This window comes from Saimiri boliviensis, chromosome X (assembly GCF_048565385.1).
Source record: "Saimiri boliviensis isolate mSaiBol1 chromosome X, mSaiBol1.pri, whole genome shotgun sequence".
Taxonomy (NCBI): domain Eukaryota; kingdom Metazoa; phylum Chordata; class Mammalia; order Primates; family Cebidae; genus Saimiri; species Saimiri boliviensis.
In genome coordinates this window covers 19,101,477-19,125,379 of record NC_133470.1, presented here as the reverse complement: position 1 = coordinate 19,125,379, position 23,903 = coordinate 19,101,477, and the positions used below count along the sequence as shown (strand labels likewise).

General features: G+C 38.5%; 1 protein-coding gene and 1 long non-coding RNA gene across 4 annotated transcripts in view; one reads left to right on the top strand and one right to left on the bottom strand.

The window, feature by feature from the left end:
- LOC141582777 (uncharacterized) overlaps positions 1-23,903 on the top strand; it is a 1,185,669-nt gene that overhangs the window by 1,145,184 nt on the left and 16,582 nt on the right. For 2 of the 3 annotated variants that reach the window (XR_012515645.1, XR_012515644.1), the window contains 2 exons: positions 16,361-16,491; positions 17,589-23,524. This is a non-coding gene — a long non-coding RNA (uncharacterized LOC141582777). The remainder of the gene's footprint in view (positions 1-16,360; positions 16,492-17,588; positions 23,525-23,903) is intronic. The other variant, XR_012515646.1, reaches the window with a different exon arrangement.
- PHEX (phosphate regulating endopeptidase X-linked) overlaps positions 12,573-23,903 on the bottom strand; it is a 220,919-nt gene continuing 209,588 nt past the window's right edge. The window contains exons 20-22 of the mRNA XM_003924097.4: positions 23,383-23,487; positions 18,411-18,487; positions 12,573-15,971 (exon numbers count right to left, since the gene is read on the bottom strand). Coding sequence (XP_003924146.1) covers positions 15,869-15,971; positions 18,411-18,487; positions 23,383-23,487 — 285 coding nt within the window. The 3' untranslated portion in view covers positions 12,573-15,868. The remainder of the gene's footprint in view (positions 15,972-18,410; positions 18,488-23,382; positions 23,488-23,903) is intronic.

Sequence of the window (23,903 nt, the reverse complement as noted above, 5' to 3'; positions counted from 1 at the left end):
CCTGCAGAGGACATGAACTCATCTTTTTTATGGCTGCATAGTATTCCATGGTGTATATGTGCCACATTTTCTTTATCCAGTCTATCAGTGATGGGCATTTGGGTTGGTTCAAGTCTTTGCTATTGTGAATAGTGCTGCAGTAAACATACATGTGCTTGTGTCTTTATAGTAGGATGAGAGAAAATCAAAATCTTAATACCTTAATGGGTGAAGGGCCTTGATAGTGAGTAATTTATATCAAGAGAGGTAAAAACAAAAAAGCGAATTGGTAAAATTAAACAACCAGTCACACTTCTATGTATGTGTGTATGTATATATGTATGTATTTCAGGGTCTCGCTCTGTCACCCAGGATGGAGTGCAGTGGTATCATCATGACTCACTGCAGCCTCAATCTTCTGTGCTCAAGTAATCCTCCCTCAGCCTCTCCAGTAGCTGAAACTACAGGCGCACATTCTATGCCCTGCTAATTTTTATACTTTTTGTTAGAGATGGGGTTTCACCAAGTTGCCCAGGCTGATCTTGAACTCCTGGGCTCAAGGAATCCACCCACCTCAGCCTCTCAAAATGTTGGGATTACAGGTGTGAGCCATTGCATTCAGCCTTATTTATTTACTGGATGCAAAGATTACTAAAAATGAAATTAATAACACCTAAAACTGATAAAGTTTTTCTAAATGTGGTGTCTTCTTACACTGTGCTTCCTTGTGCTTTTTATCATAGCTGATGGTTGACACATTTTCTTTCCACAATAGGTCCTGTGTAAGCACGACCTACTTCTGATCCAGTTCTGTTGTAAAATTGGTAGGAACCCTTATGCATAGAACCTTGTTAGAATGCAATTTGTTAGTGCATTTCAAAAGCCACAAAAGCATATACATGCCTCCTTTGATGAAGTAAATTCACTCATAAGTAGTTATTCTAAGGAAACAATCTAGAAGAAAGAAAAAATCTCTATACATTTAGATTTTCATCTCTATTATTTACAATGATGATAAATGAAATAAATTTCTAATTAATTGAACAAATTATGTCACAGAAACTCTATCATTCTGCCCTTTAAAATGGAAGATTTTGCTGGGTGCGGTGGCTCATGCCTATAATCCCAGCACTTTGGGAGGCTGAGGTGGGTGGATCACTTGAGGTCAGGAGTTCAAGAACAGCCTGGCCAACATGGTGAAACCCCATCTCTACTAAAAATACAAAAATTAGCCTGGCATGCTGGTGTGTGCTCATAATTCCAGCTACTCAGGAGGCTAAGGCAACAAAATCACTTGAACCCGAAAGGCAGAGGTTGCAGTAAGACAAGATCGCACCACTGTATCCAGCCTGGGCAAAAGAATGAGACTGTCTCAAAAAAACAAAAACAAAAACAAAAACAAAAGGAAGATTTTGAAGCACCTAGGGATGTAGGCCAATGCATTTAGATAAAAAAGATTAAAAATCATATTATGCTCAGAATAAAATTATGCCATACATGGGGCCATGGAAAAAGACAAATACAAAAGAAATAGGTGGAAATTTCAAAGTAACAGTATGATGGAAAGTTTTTATTAAATTTTATTATCGTTTATTCATTCATTTCCTCCCCTGCTCCTCTCCTGGACACAGCCACCATCATTTCTTGCTGGGATGATGGCAACCACTTCCTAACTGGTCTTCATGTTTCTTCCCCTGTTCAACCACGGTCTATTCTCAGCACAGCCAGAGTCATTATGGAAATCACAGGTTGGATCTTGTCACTTTCCTGCTCAAAAGTCTCCAATGGCTTCCCATCTTACACAGAGTGAAGAGTTCTTACAGCAGCCTATATGACCACAGACAAGCTGAATGCTGTTTTCATCCTGACATCATCTCATTCTGCACTCTTCCTTGCTCACTCTGCTCCAGCCACACTAGTCTGTTTGCTCTTCTACAAATGGCCTGGGACCCTCCTACCTCTAAGTCTTTGTATTCACTCCTGCCTCTGCCTAAAAGCCTCTTCTCCAAGATAGGTTCTTTGCTCAAACGTCTTCCTGACCATGCTATTTAAATTTGCAACACTCTGACATCCACATATTATATCCTCTTCTCTCCTCCATAACAAGTATTACCATCTACTGTATCACATTTCACTTATTTATTTTATTGTCCGTCTCCTAGAATATGAGCTCTGTGGAAGCAAGAACTTCTATCTGTTTGGTTTACTGCAATATCCTCAGCAGCCCCTACAGAATGCCAAGCACACAGTAAATGATCAATATTTATTGGTGAAATGAAACAACAAATTTACTAAATGTATATTCAAGGGCCTATTATTTGTCAGACTTTGTTCTGAGTGCTGGAAATATAGTAGTGATGCTAGAAACATAGTAATGAACAAGAGAAAGGCTTGTTTTGTTTTTAGAGACAGGGTCTCACTGTGCCACCCAGGCTGGAGTGCAGTGGTGCAATCATAGCTCACTACAGCTTCAACCTCCTGATCTGAAGCCATCCTCCAGCTTCAGCTTCCTGAGTAGCTAGGACTATGGGTATGCTCCACAATGCCCAGCTAAATTTGTTTTTTGTTTTTTGTTTTTTTTTAGAAACTGAGTCTGACTATATTGCCCAGTCTGGTTTGGAGCTCCTAGCCTGAAGCAATTCTCCTACCTCAGCCTCCTAAAGTGCTGGGATTATAGGTGCAGGCGAACATACCTAGGCCAAGAGCAAGTTTTAATAGCATGGGACTTACAAGACAGTGGAGGAAGACAAACAATAGGAAAGAAGAGAGAGAGGGAAGGAGGGAGGCAGGGAGGAAGCAGAAAATGAGCAACAGTGGTAAGATCTAGGAAGGTGTAAGCCAGGTGAGGTGATAGACTACATAGTTAAGGGACCTAATTTCAATGAAGTTAGGTAAAAAAATACAAAAAGCATTTTAGGTAAAACATCAAATGCCCTGAAACTGAGAAGACAGGAGAAAGTTTAGTAAATTTAGAGAAACAGAAAGAAGACCAATGGGAGCTAGGAAAAGGCTATGAAGAAGTGACAGCATAAGCAGAGAGTCAGATCCTGTAGGCCCTTTAAGTCAGGTTAAGTTGTTTGGGTGTTACTGTAAATGCAAGGAAAAACCTCGCTAAAGGTTTTTTAAGCTGGGAAATGACAAGACTGTTACGCTATTCTTCGTGAAGTTTCAGGCTGAAGTCACCAGAGTCCTGGATTCATCAAATTGCAATATGACAGCTAGCACTCTGCCTCATGTTGTAGGCAGACATTAAATGACAGTTAATGTCTTTCCTTATTCTACTTATTACTTTGTACATATCACCAACTGACCTAAGTGAGGGAATAAATACCTTTATTATTACCACCATTTGTAGTTTTAATATGCTGAATGCTTTAAAATTGTTTTTGCTCAATGCTTACAACAAAATTGAGATACTGAACTTTCTGTTCCTAAAGAACCATTTATCCTTAAAAAGGTTTTTGATTGATTTCTTCCCAACAAGCTACGTACATTAACTCAAACTCAATCTGCACCAGCGACTCTGTGTGTGCAAATGAGACTTGAAATGTGAATCTCCAAGGAGCAAGCTTGGCCCTTGTTGACATGTAAAAATTTCCTCCAGAGCATTTGTGACAAATCCACTCTAGCATTCTCCTAGACATATTCCTAAGCAACTTTGGAAGGTAACAGAGATATGTTCCTTTAATCTCAAATGAATTCTCCAAAGGCTAAGTTCAATATCTTTAGGAGAAATGAAAAATATCAAATGTTGATGGGTGTTTATTTCATTAAGAAAAAACAGGATGAGTTTCTGTGTAAAATAAAACCCCCTAATATTCAGCAATGTAAAGGAAACTTTAGACTCTTTAGTTACAAAGGTTACTATGGAAAGGCAATAATTCCATATAGAACTGCATCTATAGCAACATTTCTTTCAAAATAAATTTTTACTAAATTTCCCCATTAAAACTGAAATGTAGACTTCCAGTTAAATGTAGGAGACTCGGACATAGATCTGCTCACCCTCTCACAAAAAAAAAAAAAAAAAAAAAAAAAAAAAGCAGCTTACAATATATTTTTTGAAAGGTATAAGCCCACATAGATAAAAATAATGGTCCCCTTACTAGAAGCAAACTGAAATACTCTGTAGAATATCAGGTCTCAGGATTTGGAAGCTCTAGGTAACAGTAAATGTCAGAATGCATGATAAAGCTACAAGGGCTGGCAAGGATATGGAGGAAAGGGAACCCTTACACTCAGTTGGTGGGAATGTAAATTAGTACAGCCATTATGGAAAACAGCATGGAAGTTCCTCAAAAAATTAAAACTAGAACTACCATATGATCCAGCAATCTCACTACTGGATATGTACCCAAAGGAAATGAAATCAGTATGCTGAAGAGATATCTGCACTCCCGTGTTTATTGCAGCACTGCAGGACATAGAATCAACCTAAGTGTCCATCAAGGGGTGAATAGATAATATTATATATATACATAAGGGAAAATTAGCCATAAAACAAATGAAATTCTGTTACATGTGACAACACGGATGAACCTGGAGGACGTTATGTTAAGTGAAATAAGCCAGACACGAGACAAATACTACATGATGTCACTCATGTGAAATCTCAAAAGTTGTTCTCATAGAAGTCGAGAGTAGAACAGTGGCTACCAGAGATTGGGGGGTGGGGGAGATAGGGAGGGGTTGTTCAAAGGATACGTAATTATAGTTACATGGAAGGAATTAATTCAAAAGCTCTATTGTACAGCAAAGTGACTGTAGTTAATGATGATTTATTATGTTCTTGAAAAATGCAAAGAGTGAATGTTAAGTGCTCTCCCCACAAAAAAATAATTGCATGAGGTAATGCAATTGTTAATCAGTGAGATTTAACCATTCCATAATGTATATATATACTTGAAAACATTGTGTTTTACAGGATAAATACACACAATGTTGTCAAATTCTTAAAAATGTTTAAAAAGAATGCATTGTAGGGTCAAAACCAAGGTAATTGCTAAAAAGTCTCTCAACTACCCACATGCAGAGGAACAAAGATTTTGTTCTCTGGAGAAAGTAACCTGCAAACTTTCTGGTTTCAGGAACTGAACAGAGAGGATGAGGGCAGTCATGGGGCTGAACACAGGTAGAATTCAGGGAGGTCTGCCAACTGAACTGAGGGGATGCCGCAGCCTGGACATCCAGGACTTAGAGTCACCATAGTTATGTTTGCCTAAGAAAGCACTTTGACCAAACTCGATTCACATCCATGCTGCCGGTTGCTAGCTAAATAATCATGAACAAAGTTATTAACCTCTCGAAGCCTCAGGTCTCTTACCTGTAGAGATAATAATATGTATCTAAGTTGTTGTGATAATTAAATAAGATATTTAGTGCATGTTTGGCACATGACACATAATATGGTAACAAGCATTATCAGTAAGGAGCAGCGTCTAGAATCCTTTCTGAAGGACGTGAAATGAAACTACCATTAAGTATAAATTCTTGTAAACTGATTCCTTTTTTTACATTGTTTTCTAACAGATTACTATAGAAGTATAACCTGAAGTCTTCGTAAGTCACAGGTTGTGACCATGTTTGTTAACATTGTTCTATATCCCAGGAGAACATTCGAGAATGGGTTCTGAAGTTAGACAAAATTGACTATTTCTGGCCCTTGCAATTACTAATGTGGTCTTGACAAGTCACGTGTTTCGTACCTGTGAAGTTAGAATAGCAACAACTATCTGCAAGATTGTTTTGAGGATTGGCAATAAAGCAGGCATGCCCTAGCAGAGTGCCTAGGACATAGTGGGTGTCAACAAACAGAAGCCATTTTCATTATGATGATTATTAGGCAAAGAAAATTACAAATACCAATTGAAAATCTGGTCAACTTTGGAATAAATATGTTTTGGGCTAATTTTGCCAATTATCAAATACCACTGGGGTGGGAGGGTTGTCTAACTATTACCCAAGTACTGGGATTCCATTGACTTCTAAATCAAATTGGAGATTAACACAGTGTACTTTTGTTATGCTTTAAGTTCTGGGGTACATGCGCAGAATGTGCAGGTTTTTTACACAGGTATACATGTGCCATGGTGGTTTGCTGCACCCATCAACCCATCATCTACATTAGTTATTTCTCCTAATGCTATCCCTCCCCTAACCCCCATCCTCTGACAGGCCCTAGTGTGTGATGCTTCCCCCCGTGTCCATGTGTTTGTTCTCATTATTCAACACATGGACAATGCGGTGTTTGGTTTTCTGTTCTTGTGTAAGTTTGCTGAGAATGATGGTTTCTAGTTTTACCCATGTCCCTGCAAAGGAGATGAACTTACCCTTTTTTCCCCCTCCATAGTATTCCATGGTATATATGTGCCATATTTTCTTTATCCAGTCTATTGTTAATGAGCATTTGGGTTGGTTCCACGTCTTTGCTATTGTGAACAGTGTTGCAATAAACATACATGTACATGTGTCTTTATAATACAATCATTTGTAATCCATTGGGTATATAGCCAGTGATGGGATTGCTGGGTCAAATGGTATTTCTAGTTCTAGATGCTTGAGGAATCGTCAGACTGTCTTCCACAGTGGTTGAACTAATTTACACTCCCGACAACCGTGTAAAAGCGTTCCTATCTCTCCACATCCTCTCCAGCATCTGTTGTTTCCTGACTTTTTAATGATTGCCATTCTAACTGGTGTGAGATGGTATCTCACTGTGGTTTTGATTTGCATTTCTCTAATGACCAGTAATGATAAGCTTTTTTTCATATATATGTGTTGTCCACATAAATGTCTTCTTTTGAGAAGTGTCTGTTCATATCCTTTGCCCACTTTTGGATGGGGTTGTTTGCTTTTTTCCTGTAAATTTGTTTAAGTTCTTTGTAGATTCTAGATATTAGCCTTTTGTCAGATGGATAGATTGCAAAAATTTTCTCCCATTTCTTAGGTTGCCTGATCACTCTAGTGATAGTTTTTTTGGTTTTATTTTGGTTTGGTTTGGTTTTGCTGTGCAGAAGCTCTTTAGTTTAATTAGATCCCATTTGTCTATTTTGGCTTTTGTTGCCATTGCTTTTGGTGTTTTAGTCATGAAGTCGTTGCCTATGTCCTGAATGGTATTGCCTGGGTTTTCTTCTAGGGATTTTACGGTGTTAGGTCTTATGTTTAAATCTTTAAACCATCTGGAGTTAATTTTTGTATAAGGTGTAAGGAAGGGATCCAGTTTCAGTTTTCTGTATATGGCGTCAGTGTTCCCAACACCATTTATTAAATAGGGAATCCCTTCCCCATTGCTTGCTCTTGTCAGGTTTGACAAAGATCAGATGGTTGTAGATGTGTGGCATTATTTCTGAGGCCTCTGTTCTGTTCCATTGGTCTATATATCTGTTTTGGTACCAGTACCATGCTGTTTCTGTTACTGTAGCCTTGTAGTCTAGTTTGAAGTCAGGTAGTGTGATGCCTCCAGTTTTGTTCTTTTTGCTTAGGATTGTCTTGGCCAGGTGTGCTCTTTTTTGGTTCCATATGAAATTTAAAGTAGTTTTTTCCAATTCTGTGAAGAAAGTCAATGGTAGCTTGATGGGGATTGCATTGAATCTATAAATTACTTTCGGGCAATATGGCCATTTTGATGATATTGAGTCTACCTATCCATGAGCATAGATTGTTTCTCCATTTGTTTGTGTCCTCTCTTATTTTCTTGAGCAGTGGTTTGTAGTTTTCCTTGAAGAAGTCCTTCACATCCCTTGTTACTGTATTCCTAGGTATTTTATTATCTCTGTAGCAATTGTGAATGGAAGTTCACTCATGATTTGGCTCTCTGTTATTAGTGTATAGGAATGCTTGTGATTTTTGCACATTGATTTTGTCTCCTGAGACTTTGCTGAAGTTGCTTATCAGCCTAAGGTGATTTTTGGGCTGAGATGATGTGGTTTTCTAAACATACAATCATGACATCTGTAAACAGAGACAATTTGACTTCCTCTTTTCCTAATACCCTTTCTTTCTTTCTCTTGCCTGATTGCCCTGGCTAGAACTCTGAATACTATATTGATTAGGAGTGGAGAAAGAGGGCATTCTTGTGCCAGTTTTCAAAGGAATGCTTTCAGTTTTTGCCCATTCAGTATAATATTGGCTGTGGATGTCATAAATAGCTCTTATTATTTTGAGATACGTTCCATCAGTACCTAGTTTATTGAGAATTTTTAGCATGAAGTGGTGTTGAATTTTGTCCAAGGCCTTCTCTGCATCTATTGAGATAATCATGGGTTTTGTCATTGGTTCTGCTTATGTGATGGATTACGTTTATTGATTTCCGTATGTTGAACCAGCCTTGCATCCCAGGAATGAGGCCTATTTGCTCGTAACGGATAAGCTTTTTGGTGTGCTGCTAGATTCAGTTTGCCAGTATTTTACTGAGGATTTTCGCAGCAATTTTCATTAGGGATATTGGTCTAAGTTTTTTTGTTGTTGTGTCTCTGCCAGGTTTTGGTATGAGGATGATGCTGGCCTCATAAAATGAGTTAGGGAGGAGTCCCTCTTTCTCTATCGTTTGAAATAGTTTCAGAAGAAATGGTACCAGGTCCTCTTTGTACCTCTGATAGAATTGGGCTGTGAATCCATCGGGTCCTGGGCTTTCTTTGGTTGGTAGGCTATTAATTACTGCCTCAATTTTAGAAGTTGTTGTTGGTTTATTCAGGGATTCGACTTCTTCCTAGTTCAGTCCTGGGAGGGTCTATGTGTCCAGGAATTTATCCATTTCTTCTAGATTTTCTAGTTTATTTGCATAGGTGTTTATAGTAGTCTCTGGCGGTAGTTTTTATTTCAACACAGTATACTTCTAAATCATAAACTACACTTCTTTTTTGTCTAGGACATTGGCAGACAAACTGGCAGGGCAAATTATACTCAATATTTTAGGTAGCTTTTTTATACTGGGATCTTGACTTACTCAGTTTTTCTTTCTCTGTAAGTGGAGTCTCTGGCCAGAATGAATTAGAACAGCATTTTTGTGGCTTGTACATGGACATTCATTTTCACTTCTTGGACTCTGAGCCTCAATTTCTCATTCAAGTGGAGAAAGCATAACACAAGAATATGGTTAATACTATTTTTCATCTCATCATCAATGGAGAGGTAAAAACTATTGTATACAATTTCTCCAAAAACACTGGAAAGTACTGCACTTTGAACAGTATTTTGTAGGATATTTTAGTTACTTTCTCAATGGTATATATTTTAAAAGCTTAGAACATATTATAAATTCATGGCTTTGCCACAGATTCTTATGTTCAGTTACCTTTCTTATTGAACCAATTAACAAAACAAAATATACATTCAAATGAAACATGTATCTAAACCATTTAGGAATAATTAAAATTATAGATCAGGTTTTCTTTCACTGATCACAAATCATGGTAATGCTTTTGTGGTGCTCATTTCCAGGCTCACGTTGGTGTGTTTATTAAAGCAGAGTATTGTCAGATCACAGGGAGTATCTCATTTTCATTTTCATATCTCCAATTCTAAAGGGGATTAAATTATCCAATTAAGCTGTTAATTAAAAAGACTCCTGCAGAATAAACTGCAGGTTACCAATGGCGTTTTCAATTTCCATTGTGCTGTGCTCAAAAGCAATTTTCTAAATTGAGAAGAGCTCAAAGTTACTGCCCCATACTTCACTTTATAAGGTGTGGCTGGGAATGCTCCCAGAGAACTAAACCCATTTGCTCTTCATTCTGAGCACACAGCTAGATTACATGTCTCAACCTCCCCTACACTTAGATCTGGCCAATGGAATATCAGCAGAAGTAATGTGGACAACATCCAGGACAATCCCAAATTTTCCACTCAATATCTTCCATGGCCTTTTTCCCTCCACTGGCTTCTTATAGATGAGCATACATTCAATCATGTGTTGAAAATGGCAGAACCAAAATATGGAAGGAGTGTAGGTCCCTGAGTCACCAGTTAAAGGAGAAAAACTCATTGATCATTAATACCCATTATGTATGTAATGAAAACAAGAAATAAACTGGGTTAAGCCATTGAGATTATGTTTCTACAGCTAGTGTGATCTTAATAAAGAAAGCAAGTGAACTTGAGGCACATGCAGATATATTAAACCTAACTGGAAACAGCCTCTTTCAAATTTTGATAAGGTCAACTTAGATACTTTTTTTTTTTTTTTTTTTTTTTGAGACGGAGTTTCGCTCTTGTTACCCAGGCTGGAGTGCAATGACGTGATCCCAGCTCACCGCAACCTCTGCCTCCTGGGTTCAGGTAATTCTCCTGACTCAGCCTCCTGAGTAGCTGGGATTACAGGCACGCGCCACCATGCCCAGCTTATTTTTTATATTTTTAGTAGAGAAGGGGTTTCACCATGTTGACCAGGATGGTCTCGATCTCTTGACCTCATGATCCACCCGCCTCGGCCTCCCAAAGTGCTGGGATTACAGGCATGAGCCACCACACCTGGCAGATACATATTTTTAAACCTAAGCAAACTTATTACCTCTTGGTTCTCATAAAATTACATAGACCACAGCAGGAAAAATTCTACACTTCTTGCCTTCTTTGTCCCAAAGCTCCTCCTTCCAGTCCACATCCCAAAGATCCCTCATAAACACTCATTTATATGCATCTTTCCTTGTGCCACTACCCTATACACAAAAATTCTCATTTCATGGATCAGCTTGGAAAGTGGAAAAAATTCTCCAAGAGGGGCACAAACAGGCCATAATCAGCTACTTATTACCCACAACCTCTTTGTCATCTGATGTTCATTTCCTGTACATGATGATATGATCTACACCAGGGGTCCCCAAACTTTTTACACAGGAGGCCAGTTCACTGTCCCTCAGACTGTTGGAGGGCCGGACTATGCAAGGTGTGACACCCTTCACAGCCAGCGCTGCTGCCTCCACTATCCCAGACAGCAGTATACAGTGTCACAGGTCCAGCACCACCTCCAGTGCTGTATACAGGGATGGTGGTGATCAGCCTGTGACACTGTGTATACAGCGTCCTGGACATCTGCAGCAGCAGTGGGCCTCTTCTGTGGGAAGCCCACTGCTGCATGTTTCCCCTGTTATAAGACACCTCCTAAAAATAAGACAGTCCCCGTCTTTTGGGGGTAAAATTAATATAAGACAGGATCTTATAATAGGGGAAACACGGTGTGTAGTAATATGGAGGAAGGCTTTTGGGCAAAGGGAGGTTATAGGGGCCATTGTGGTGTTGTACATTTGGGGGAGTATGGGGGCCATTGTACTGTGTAGAAATGGCTATAGTGCTTTGCCTTTCTTCCTATTTCTGTTATTTCACACTGCTTCCGGTGATGTGGGGGTGCCACAGAGGGGATGTGCGTCATATGACGCGCTTCCGGAGCCGTGACGCGTGCGTCCCGTGTCACCAGAAGTAGTACTGTACGTGAGCGCGCATCCTGTGCTCCTCTCACTGACCACCAATGAGAGAGGTGCCCCTTCCTGAAATGCGGCGGGGGCCGGATACATGGCCTCAGGGGGCCACATGCGGCCCGCAGGCCATAGTTTGGGGACCCCTGATCTACACAGATGGGCTGACCTAGGATACTACGAACTAGTACTTTTCCAGATCTTTGAATATATCAGTGCCAGAAAGGTGTTTAAAATAATCAACAGGGGACTCAATCTGCACTCTCAGCATAACCCTAAAAGACACCACAGAGAAATCAGTATAAATTCTATTATATGCCTCTGGATGTGTCTGAACTCAAGGAGGTAGTCTGGCTTGCAGAGTCCCATACCACTCATTGTCTAAGGGTCACCAGGCACTTCCAGTTCTCTGAAAGTGCACTGGGTAAAGAGGCTCCAGTAGCATGAGGGCAGCCATCCTAGAGAGCACAGCCAAGTAGAAACAAAAGAAGACCAAAGATGAGGTAAGGGCACCCAGTAAAAGGAATTTGCTGGGATCTCCACAGAGGAAACACCAATAGTATCCACCAGATGAAAGTTGAATAATTCTTTCTCTGTGTTTCAAATCACAATATGAAGTATTTATATATCATTATCAGTAGGGTAATTGAAACAGTTTATATATACCCATCTCCCATGTTAGACTAGACTGTTCACTGGGGCCCAGACACTGTATATTATCCACCTAAATATAGCTAGTTTGTTGATTTAAATATAATGGGTGATCAGTTACTGTGTGCTGAATGAATGACTAGAAATTAACTGGATTGTTAAAGAATGATAACACAGATTCTTTGATTTGATAGTAACAGTGATGTTCACTGTCACTTTTGTGAGATCAGCCCTGTCCTCTGTCATCGTTGATAATTTCTTCAGAGGCATCTCTTTTTATCTATAGAAATATTATTGCAAAGGCAGTAAACCACATCTGCTGACTTACATTTTGTAAGAAAATATAATAACAACTTCGTAAATACCTTCTTGTCTATGGAGAAAATTACTGCATTCAAATCCCACTTTTCTAAGCCAAGAAAGCTAGTATAGTACAGTTATTGTAAACTGTCTTTGGCAAATATTGTCTAAAACAGGACAAAATATGTTAATAGATCTAACACATTTTAATATTTTTAAAAAAGAAACAAAGCCTTCAACCAACTTTTTATTGTACTTAGAATGTTCCATTGATTCATAAGTAGGAGAAGAAAATACAACCAGTCTCACAATAACCATTTAGATATAAAATGCAGAATCCAAGAATACCCTTCTTCAAACCAGAGGGACACCATCACTGGTGAAGAGAATGTTGTTGTATGAAGCAATCGTATATTCTTCCATAATTTAATATGCAACTGAGGCCTTAAGTTAAATGTATCCAGGAAGAAGCCTATCAAATGTTAAGTGATTACAGAAATACTGATTTAATAAATGTATTTAGAAATGGGATAACCTAAGGGATGGAGGTTAATCCACAGGTCAGTAGACCAAAGGCCAAAGACTGCCTTTCCTTCCTGTGGGATACTTGACAAGAGATTTCAGGCTTCTCCACTTCTCTGGCACAAGCATAATCTGTCTGGCAAGCCATAGCTCCTAGCTGCTTCTTAGTGATGCTCCAGGGCTAAATAAGATAAAATTTATGTGCTATGCTTTAAGCTCCATTGAGGCAAGGCACTAAATAAACTTCAGGATAATTTATGAATCCTATGTTTGCATTAGTTATGTCCAAGTCCATCTCATAAAATGAATAAACGAGAACAGGAGGCCAATGCTGAGCACTTGCTGAAAGGCTCAGTACACTTCGGGCAATGGTGATGAGCCCAAATAAAACCACTTTATATCTAGAAAATTTTTTACTAATCAAGGAGATTTTCACACACAAAAAAACTAACTCCTTCCAATGCCCAGACAATAGTTCACTGGCAGAACATCTGGTATGTGAATAAGAGAACTGCAGCCCTAGAGTCTGAGATCCAACATCTAATTTCCTTTTAATTTACCATAATCATTTTTGTAAAACTTTATGGCTCTACTCCAATGAATGTGCTTAGCAATGATTGCCAAAATCCTGTCTTCTCTTCAGAGCCACATCCATAGGCCAGCTTCTTCCTACTTTTTTCTTTCCCTTCCAGTTGCATTTTACCTTTCTCTTTCTGCCAGTTAATCAGTGTCTGTTTATCTTAGCAATCTGTATCCAAGAGAAAGGACAATGAGAATGTGATTGGAAGAGTTAAACATAAGCATATATTTGGAAATTCAATCCTTCTAATTGTTCTAGATAGTAGTGATGATTTGGTATTGCTGCTTTTCGTTTGTTGTTTTGTTTAGTTGGATTTAGTAATGGACAGCCTATCTGCAATTATCAGTATAACTGAGTTACAGCAATTAAAGTTAATCAGGATAAGAAAAACTTCTCATCTAGAAACTGTGAGGGCCCCAACTAATCACTAACCAGTTTTGCTAAACCAACAAATGACTTAATTTCTATTTCCAAAGCCATAATTCTATGCTTTTATCAAACACTTTCTCTGACCTGCAGGAATGTGTTTTTTTGGAGTTTCTAAAGGAAATCCAGAAGAGAAACACCATTCATATTAGCATAATAAACCTCAGCTGATTTTAAACACCCAAGTGCAGGAATAAAACAAAGAGAATCTCATATGTCTAAACCAAGTCAGAATGCTTCCTCCAGAGAAAAGACACATACCTTTCCAGCACCCCTAACCTAATACTGCTTGTTTTTAGAAATACAAACTAAGGTCACATGAAGCCAGGTTAAGAGGAGGAAAAAGTAGCTGCCCTTCACAAGTTTATCCATTCAGAGAGGAAGAAGTCAAGGTGAAAATTGCTCTCCTCTGACTAATGCAGTATAATTGTTTCCTCATGATGGTGCCCCTCCATTTTTCTCCCTTCAGATGTTCCCATGGCTACAAAAGGACATGGCACACACTTATATATTAAAAAAAAAAAAAACATAAATCACAGGGATACACAATGGCTTCCTGTAGTTAATCTGAATTTGTCGTTTTGCTTTTGAGATTTTCCAATTGGCCCACTTAACGCAGCAGCTTATGTATAACGAATAATGTAAAGGGAGTGTGGGGATGCCTATTTTAAGAAACCAGAAATGCCAGGTAACAACTTTAAGGCCATTACAATTTGATCCTACACACACACACACACACACACACACACTCTCTCTCTCTCACTAATAAGAAACAAAGTGGTTCACTTGTCAGGATAATGCTCTAAGGATAAAACACATAGTTCTGCTCTTTCTCACAACTCTTCACATGACTTGAAGAGTAACAATTTTGTTTATTTGGACTATGCAGGTAATTTTAAGTTGAATCAATAAATTCTAAAATGTCATCTAGAAGCTTTTCAAAATTCTAAAATGTCATCTAGAAACTTTTCAAAAAGGTTTTTTTAAAAGAGAGGTAACATTAAGCTGAAACAGAAGGGCTCTTTTCTGCCTCCTCAATGCGATGCTTGTTCCTTTGCACTAAAGGGAAATGAAAGTCATATGTTCCTAATGGCGAATCAGAAAATTCTTTTCTCAAATCTGCTCATTTCAGAACCAGGACAATGCACTCATAGGAAGGTTATGAAACAAACAAGAATTAGGCTTTTTAAAAAGTATCTAGCACATAGACAATCATTGCAGTTCATACAGATGAGACAAAATTTTATCTCCTAGTTTCCCTGCTGTTATGTAACTAGGAGGTTTTACTTATTCTGGGACCTAAAGATACATCCTCATTCCCTTTTTTGTATTTAATAAACTCAAATCCTTTACCTAGTAGCCTTTCTGCCAGCTTTGTTCGTGCTAACTTGAACGGGGCAATCTGCTACATCAGATGCAAGCTGTGAGACACATTTTCATTCCAATAGACTCCAAAGCTGAAGGCAAGAACTTCATCAAAAATTGTAAAATGGAGATCAAACATATTTCTCATTTAACTACGTTAGAGTTGAGAAATGCTGTGTAATTACTGTCCATAAAATCTTGCACTGCATTCCACAGAGCAGCAAGACCTCCCAGGTATACATGCACGTGTCTTCATCATTGAGAGGTTACAAGTTTAATAGATTGAACTTTTAACAAAGCTACAGATTGAGATGGTATGTACCACATAACTGCGGCTAACACACTAAAATGGACAATAGCAACAATTTAGCAGATAGCATTTTAACAAAAGTAGCCTAGAGATTTTTGTTGGTTTGATTTTCTAAAGAAACATACTTGGTTCATTCTTGTATTCCATTTTAGAAGCCCTACAGCTTTGAACAGATACTGTCTAGATCCAAGCAGGTCATCTACCCAAATAATGAAAATGCACTACAAATGAAAGTCTTCAGGCCTAAAGCAATGGGCGATGATGGCCCAGTGCAGCCTCTGCTGGCACTGTGCAACTGTCTCAGGATGCCATAAACCAGTGTCCCAGCTACCAGAGTCGGCAGGTGTCCATGTCTCTGTTCATTGTGGAATTGGGTGGACAGTTAAAAGCTTTCTGGAATTCTTCAAAGTTACTAATTGCACCATTGACCCTGAAAAAAGATATGTCAAAGCATGTGTCATGTGATTCTTGCACATCAACAGGTTCTGTAAAAAACTGTAGCAGAATATTGCTAAAAAGAATGCTGGCATTCTTGTAATCTGTTTACAGGGAGACAACTAAAGCCCAAAATAATTAAGTAAATTTCCAAAAAGATTAACAGACTAGAACCAGCATCTCCTGAATGCCAAGCAAATGCTCCTACTACTCTTCCAACAGTCTTGAAATTCTCATAAAACTGTATCATCACCAATACTTAGTTTTTCTAACTTTTTAAAAACTTTAATTCTTTAAAGAAAGTATGACATAAAGTACACAAAATATTAAATGTAGAACTTGTCGGGTTTTTTGTGTTTATATGCCCCTATTACTTTCTGCCAGATCAAGACATTCCAGCACCCAGAAGGCTCCCGCCTGTCCCAGATCAACAGCATCTCCAAAGATAACCACTATTCTGACCTCTATTGCCACAGCCTTGCCTGATTTTGAACTTCATGTGAATGGAATCCATAGTATGTACTGTTTGGTCTTTGACTTTTTTCACCAAATGTAGTCTGTAAGAGTCATCCATGCTGTTGCATTTCCAGCTATTTTTTAAAAATTGATTCGCTCCACAAAAATATTTTCTCAGAATTAGTGTTAGGTATGGAGGCTCATAGCTGCCCAGAATTTGATTAATGCAACAATCAGTTAATGCATGGTATCTAGTTATTACTGATGAGTAATTCTTCACTGGAGTTAGTTCCAATATATCACATTCTTATAGGTTTCCAACTACAGTGAAGAGTGGATTCCTACTCAGCACTTTGCCTGTAGCTGCCTTTTGGAAGTGGTATTACCACTGTGTGATTTCTGCTACACTCAAAATTTATAGTTACTGCAGACATCAGTAACAAGCCAGCGCCCCCCCACCCCAAAAAAAACTCTCCCCTTCATCTATTTCCTACTCAGCTTCATGTTCAAAGGGTTGACTAGAGACTTAGCATTCTTAGTCGATGACTATTTCTTCCCTAATGACTTTGTTACCTACAGGCATTTGAATAAATGTAATGGACTGTATCAAAAAATCCTTATAACCTCTTGTGTTTTAGCTGAATATATGGGTAGGGATGCATATTTCATAGTGTGATTCACCCTAGGCAAGTGTTAAAGATAGAATATAGCTGATAATTAGTAAGCATACACTGTGAAATTCAACATTACAGGCAACTAGTTAAGTTTTCAGAAACTTACTTCCTTTAACTATCTGTTGAGTAATTAATCTACTGTGTGGTTTCATCTGCACCATTTGTCAGTGGGAACACATTTTAGTCCATTAGAGACCGTCAGCCTTCATGACAGTTTAGCCCAGTGGGGGAGAAATTTCCAACACAGTGATTAGATTTTTATGCTAGTGGGTAATTTATAGTCAATTTCTGAAGCATTTCTAAGGCAAGATCTTATTCCTAAGATTTTAAGAGAAATTTTAGATGGCTTTCTTGCAGTATGCTAATGACTTATTTAAACATTAAATATAAAGATATCCAGATATAACGTCCCAAACAAAGAGTGAATACATATAAATTATTAGGGTTTCTTGGATTTCTCATCATACTTATCTTTCCCCTAGCATAGAAAATTTCTCTCAACCTACAGGAGCTACTACAGGGTGAGTAATATTAACTTTAATTTTATTTGTACTCAATGTTTTATACATTCTGACAAGACTGTAATTTATAATCCTTTTCCCTTTTTATATAAGCAACTGTTTCGCAATATGATCCAAACTGAAAGCCAAAATGTAGACTCTGTAACTCTAGATACAAATTATAATTGCTAAACAATACCATATATCCTCCTTTGTGTTCAGAGCTATTTAGAAAGTGAGCATTCATTTATGTTTGTTGGTTGACTGTGTGAAAGAACAAGAGGTATTAAAGGGGATATTCTTTAAAACAAAATAAACCAGAGCTCTAGGTGGTTTTAAGGCAGAGTATATCAGATCTCATCCTTTCCTAAGACAATAAAGCCTATTTTTTGGGGGGGGACCAAAAAAGCAAGCAGTTGAATAATCCAGTTTACTGAGATTCTTTGAAAAACTAGAAGATAACAAATGGGATTTAATACTAAAGCTATGATTTGGATTCCAAATTTCCTTTGGAGTGTTGTACAGTCTCATGGGCTCTTGATGTAGCACTAGACTAGAGATATGTACAAGTACCCACCCGAAGAAGTTCAGTTGAGAGACTGCTGACTAAACCAGTTTACTGCTAATGAAAGAAAAGATACCTAAGTTTTTGTGTGGCCAGATAGTTTTTGGCTGCAAAATGGAAATCATACAGTTCACAACATGGGATTTTTTTCAGCTCACCTATCTGGTTGAGCCCTTGGATGGCTGGGTGGGGGAGGAAGTGGGGAGATGCACAGGTAATAACTGCCATCACCCATTTACCTAAACTGAGGGGGGCTGTGAGCGCCAATTTGGACTTGTTCTCGGGCAGCTTCTGGTCTGTAGGAATTGCACCTCACCTAAAAGAGAAACACATGGCAACAAATGAACTTCCATCCCAATTATGTATTTTCTACTGTCTTAACTGCTCCAAATTATACTAAAGAATAATTTTAGATTCAATGGATGACAAACAGTTTTAGTAGATCAAATAAAATCGTCATCAGTAATAACATCTATTATTCTGATCCCCAGAGTAAAAGAAGGTTTTATCAGTGTGAATAATTTCACAATTTGAATACATTAGAAAGGTTTCTAGACAAGTGCTTTAAATCAAGAGAATTGTATATGTGTCTAGGAATCAATCAGTGTATTCATTCAATGAATTTAATGTTTGTTTGAAATAGTCCTCCTCAAATTTCACCATAGTCATTCGAATCAATAAAATGAACCAGCCACCCATTATTGAGGATGGTGATGAGAATTAGTAGTCTGCCGCCCTAAGCGCCGTGCTTGCTTCACCCTAGTCTAGGCCTAGGATTCTCCATCTCCTTTGAAGCTGGGCATGGCTAGATGGCTTGCCTCTGGCCTCTGAAGTATGAGCAGAAGTAATATATGTTACTTCCTGACAGAAGTTTTACGAGCCTTAAGATGCTACATAAATGGCCAGTACACATTTCTTTTCCACTCCTGTGGTATCCACGGAACCACATGTCAAGAAATAGACTCTAAAACCCAAATTCCCTTTTTTTTTTCCTGAGACAGAGTCTGGCTCTCACCCAGGTTGGAGTGCAATCCCAGCTCACTGCAACCTCCAACTCCTGGGTTCAAGCGGTTCTCCTGCCTCAAGCAGCTGGGATTACATGTGCACACAACTACACCCAGCTAATTTTTGTATTTTTTTTTTTTTTTAGTAGAGACAGTGTTTTACCATGTTAGCCAGGCTGGTCTCAAACTCCTGACCTCAGGCGATCCACCCACCTTGGCCTCCCAAAGTGCTGGGATTACAGGCATGAGCCACCAGGCCTAGCCCAAAACTCAAGTTCTTGAGTAAAAACTAAAAGAGCCCCACTGCTGATTCATGTTAGACATGGGGAGTGAACAAGAAATAAACATCTGTTGTGTTGTGGCAACGTAACCTATTTTATCCTGACTTGCCATGTGACTTGAGATACGATATGGTCTTAAAGGATGAATTGAACCAGAACACATAAATATGGAAAAAATATTGTAAGTGGAGGGGGAAATGGGAGCAAAGATTTGGTTGAGAGGAAAGAGAACAAGACATTCAGCTAGGCTGCATATATGGTGCATGACAGGCTGCAGGGGGAGAGGAAGGACAGTGTCAGATTTGTGAAGTCCTGAGCAATTGGCCAGAGTGTTTAAACTACAGTTAAAAGACATTCTTGAGCAGGAAAATAATAAAATCCAGATTTTTAAAAGATTTATCTGGGAAGGGTGTATAGTAGGAGGAATAAATTAGAGACTAGTTAGATTATTTATAGATACCAGGAAGATTCTCAATGAATGTCCACTAAATAAGTAGAAAATAGAATGGAAAGAACAGAAGGATTAGAATATCTGAGAAAAATGACAGGTCACAGCAACTACAGGAATATAGAAAGCAGGAAAGGTGATACGATGTTGTTGCTTTTGATGAAGATAAACCACCAGTCACAGTGGTTCTGAATTTGACTTTGAAGGTGTTTTGTAATGTGATTCCTTAATTTCCTCAGAAGTTAGCTAATGTGAAGTAGTTTGTGGCATTTGATTTTACCTCATTTCTTACGTCATTTCTTCTTACACTCTTACATTATTATATAGTATTGTCTTTGCTTCATATATCACTTAAGAGACTTCTGAAAACACGTTATGGCTGCTACTGTTTTCTTAGTACCTTCCCAGGAGGGAAAGTAATTTTACTCCTTAGAAGCAGACTTACTTTAAAGTGTAAAAAGATTGAAAATCTCCTCATTCTGTCAGTGGGGAAAACTCCAAGATAAATTTCTCACTAGTGATATAAAATAGCTTTCCACTTTCACCCCCTAAATCTCCTCAGTTTAAAATAAATCAGAAATAGTTTGGTATTATATCTGGAAACATTTCAAAATTATAAGTAACATCCCTATCAATTAGTTTATTTAATCTACAAAGAAATATTGTGGACTAAGATGTAAATAGTAAGAACTGACAGATCACCATACTTTGTCCTCTAGAGCAGGGGTCAGCAAACTTTTTCTGGAAAGATACAGATGGCAAAAATTTTAGGCTTTGAAGACCATAAAGTCCCTGTTTCAACTATTCAACTGTGCCACTGTAACACAAAACCAGCCAAAGATCATGATTAAATGAAGGCATGTGGCTGCTTTCCAATAAAACATTATTTACAAAAACAGGCAGGAGGCCTTATTTGGCCCTAGAGTTTGACAACCCCAACTCTAGAAAATTCTGTTTTTTGTATACTTATTTTAGACATCTGACCCAGCACTGACCCAAAAGGAAGTCTCTTTAGTTGAATTGTTAGTCTTATTCCTTTCAAGCAATTGATCTAAAAACATCAAGTGTCTTCAAAATACCCAACATCTTTGCTGGGTGCTATGGAGATACATAGGAAGTGTAAAGATCCAAAAGATTAGCTGTGGAGATAAAACTAAAATTCTTGAACATTTGGAGAGCAGTTAAGTACTCAACTGTATGGTAATGAAAGTAAGTGTAAAAGGAGTTGAAGATAAAAGAATAAGGACTGGAGGAGTCCTTGGGGAAGAGTTTGTGGAAGATGGATCCTTAAGGATGAAGCTTAGATTGAATAGCCATCTGAGGGGGAAGAGTAGGAAAGGTTGTATTATAGAAAGTGAATCAGAAGCAAAGCCAAAGAGACAGTAATGGGCATGACATTGTAGGGTAGAAATGAGGATACTTGCCTATTTTTCCTCAACCAATGGAGTTATGGGAAATTCAAATAGGTTGGATGGAGTCGGATCATACTGAAAATCTGGGAAGCCAGATGGAGGTGTTTGGCTTCAATGTGGTAGGCATTTGAGAGCCACTGTAGTTCTTTCAGCAGGTTGGTAATGAAATAAAAGTGGCATTTCTGAGGTAAATGAAACAATGGTTAAAAAAAAAAAAGTGCTGAAGTCAGATTAACATTCTGTAAGGCTGTTGGGATAATCCAGAGTAGAGGATATTAAGACTGTGCCTATACTGCCGGGCGCAGTGGCTCAAGCCTGTAATCCCAGCACTTTGGGAGGCCGAGGCGGGTGGATCACGAGGTCAAGAGATAGAGACCATCCTGGTCAGCATGGTGAAACCCCTACTCTACTAAAAATACAAAAAATCAGCTGGGCATGGTGGCGCGTACCTGTAATCCCAGCTACTCAGGAGACTGAGGCAGGAGAATTGCCTGAACCCAGGAGGCAGAGGTTGCGGTGAGCCGAGATCGTGCCATTGCACTCCAGCCTGGGTAATAAGAGTGAAACTCCGTCTCAAAAAAAAAAAAAAAAAAAAAAAAATTATGCCTATATATGATGAGATAGATAGGGTAAGGGGGATGCTATGGACTAAATGTTTCTGTCCCCCAAATTCGTATGTTGAAGCCCTAATCGATGTTATGGTATTAGGAGGTAGGCCTTTGGGAGCTAAGTAAATCATGAGGGTGAAGCCCTCATGAATGGGATTAGTACCCTTTTAAGAAGAGGCCAGAAGAGCTAGCTAGCTCTTTCCACCTTGTGAGGACACAGAAGTTGGCAGTGTGCAACCCAGAAAAAAAAGCCCTCACCAGAACTCAATCCTGCTAGCACCCTAATCTCAGACTTCCAGCCTCCAGAACTATGATAAATTTCTGCTGTTTTTAAGCCACATAGTCTATGACACTTTGTTATAGCAGCCCAAACTGCCTAAAACAGGAGAGAAAATATCGAATCTGAAAAGCATTTAAAAGTATGAAACATCTAGCTTCTGGAACACATGTTACAAAAATGAGGATAGATGCATCACATAAGACCTAAGAATCAGGCTTTCTAACGTGGACAATCCAAAGACTGGGGATGTGATGATAGAAACAGGAAAACTAAAAGGAAAGTCATTTTGTTGATGACTAGAGTTTTGTTGACATCAGGTTGCTAAATAATAATTTATTTAGTGTTTTTATAGGAGCTTTAAGAAATAGAAGACCCCAGGCAAGCAAGAATCCTTTCACAAGAGTCAATTATAGAAGACTTGTGACTGAATGAGCTTACTTAGCAGTGAAAGCAAAGACTTAGCAACAAAAGGTTGTACTGATGATTTGAGCATATACATACATTGCCCACTGTGAGGCCATTCATTAGAACCTTTATTGACCTGTCCCTGACTTCTTTGAAAAGGTTGCCTAGATGTTTATGACATAAGCCAGTGATAAAGACTTGGCATTTGCCTCATTAGCCAGAGACTCAAACTCAGAACTGTGCTTTATTTCCTGCACATCTTCCTTTCAATTTCTGCTCTAAAAGCCTGCTAAACTAACAAAAGAGTGACATGACTCTAGTTGCCTTTGTTGTTTTTCAGCTTTAGGCGTCTGTGCATCTGCATCCAAGAATTGGGACCAAAAAAAAGAAAAAAGAAAAACAAAAGAAAAAAAAAAAAACAAAAGAAAAAGAATTGGGAACGTGACCCTGAGGGTCCTCCACAGGCTGAGAGTGGTGGGATAAAGTCAGCAAAGGAGGAGAAATATAGGAAAGGGCAGGCTCATGAAAGCCAAAGAACAACTTACTAGATAGAAATGGTTACAAATAGTATCAAACACATTAAGAAGTCAAGATAACGTTGAGGAACTACCAAATGAATTACCATAGGGCTGGTAACCTACAAATATACCTTGATTGAATCACCTAATCAATTATGTACTCTAAGAAGGTAAAATTTTTGCTAAAATCAAATTCATGCCATAAAACTTTTGTTTGAAATCTTTCTTTGATCCCCCTTTCCTCGGTCTACTCACATGAGCGTAACTCAGGAAGAAGAGCTGGTTGTTGGTGAATGGGATGCCTGGTAGAAGAGGCTCCTCAACTCCCTGCCTTCTGTCATTTATCCATTTCCTGTAAGCCTGGTGAGAGAACAAGAAGAGAGGAGTCTTTGCAATGGTGAGTTTTTCTCTTTTCTCAATAGGTAATTCTGCCACGTGCAAAATGCATCATGTCAAAATTTTCTTTACGAAAAGAAACACCTGGAAATGCACGTCCATGTCCTATCACCAGTAATGCAGGTACACCTGCAGAAAGGCCTTACACTCAATGTATACCAAAGCACCTGGACCGAAGCATTCAGATGTTAAATAACACTTGGGAAAAGAAGCTGTTCTTTCTATTCCTAGCAAGGAACAAACTAATACAATGGCAAGACCCCTATGGCAATAAATTTTGGGGTCCACATATTACCGTTGTTTTTATTTTGCCACATAAAAGTAGCGCCCTCCTTTTATAAAATACAGAAAACACATAACTGGGTATAACAGTCCAGTCG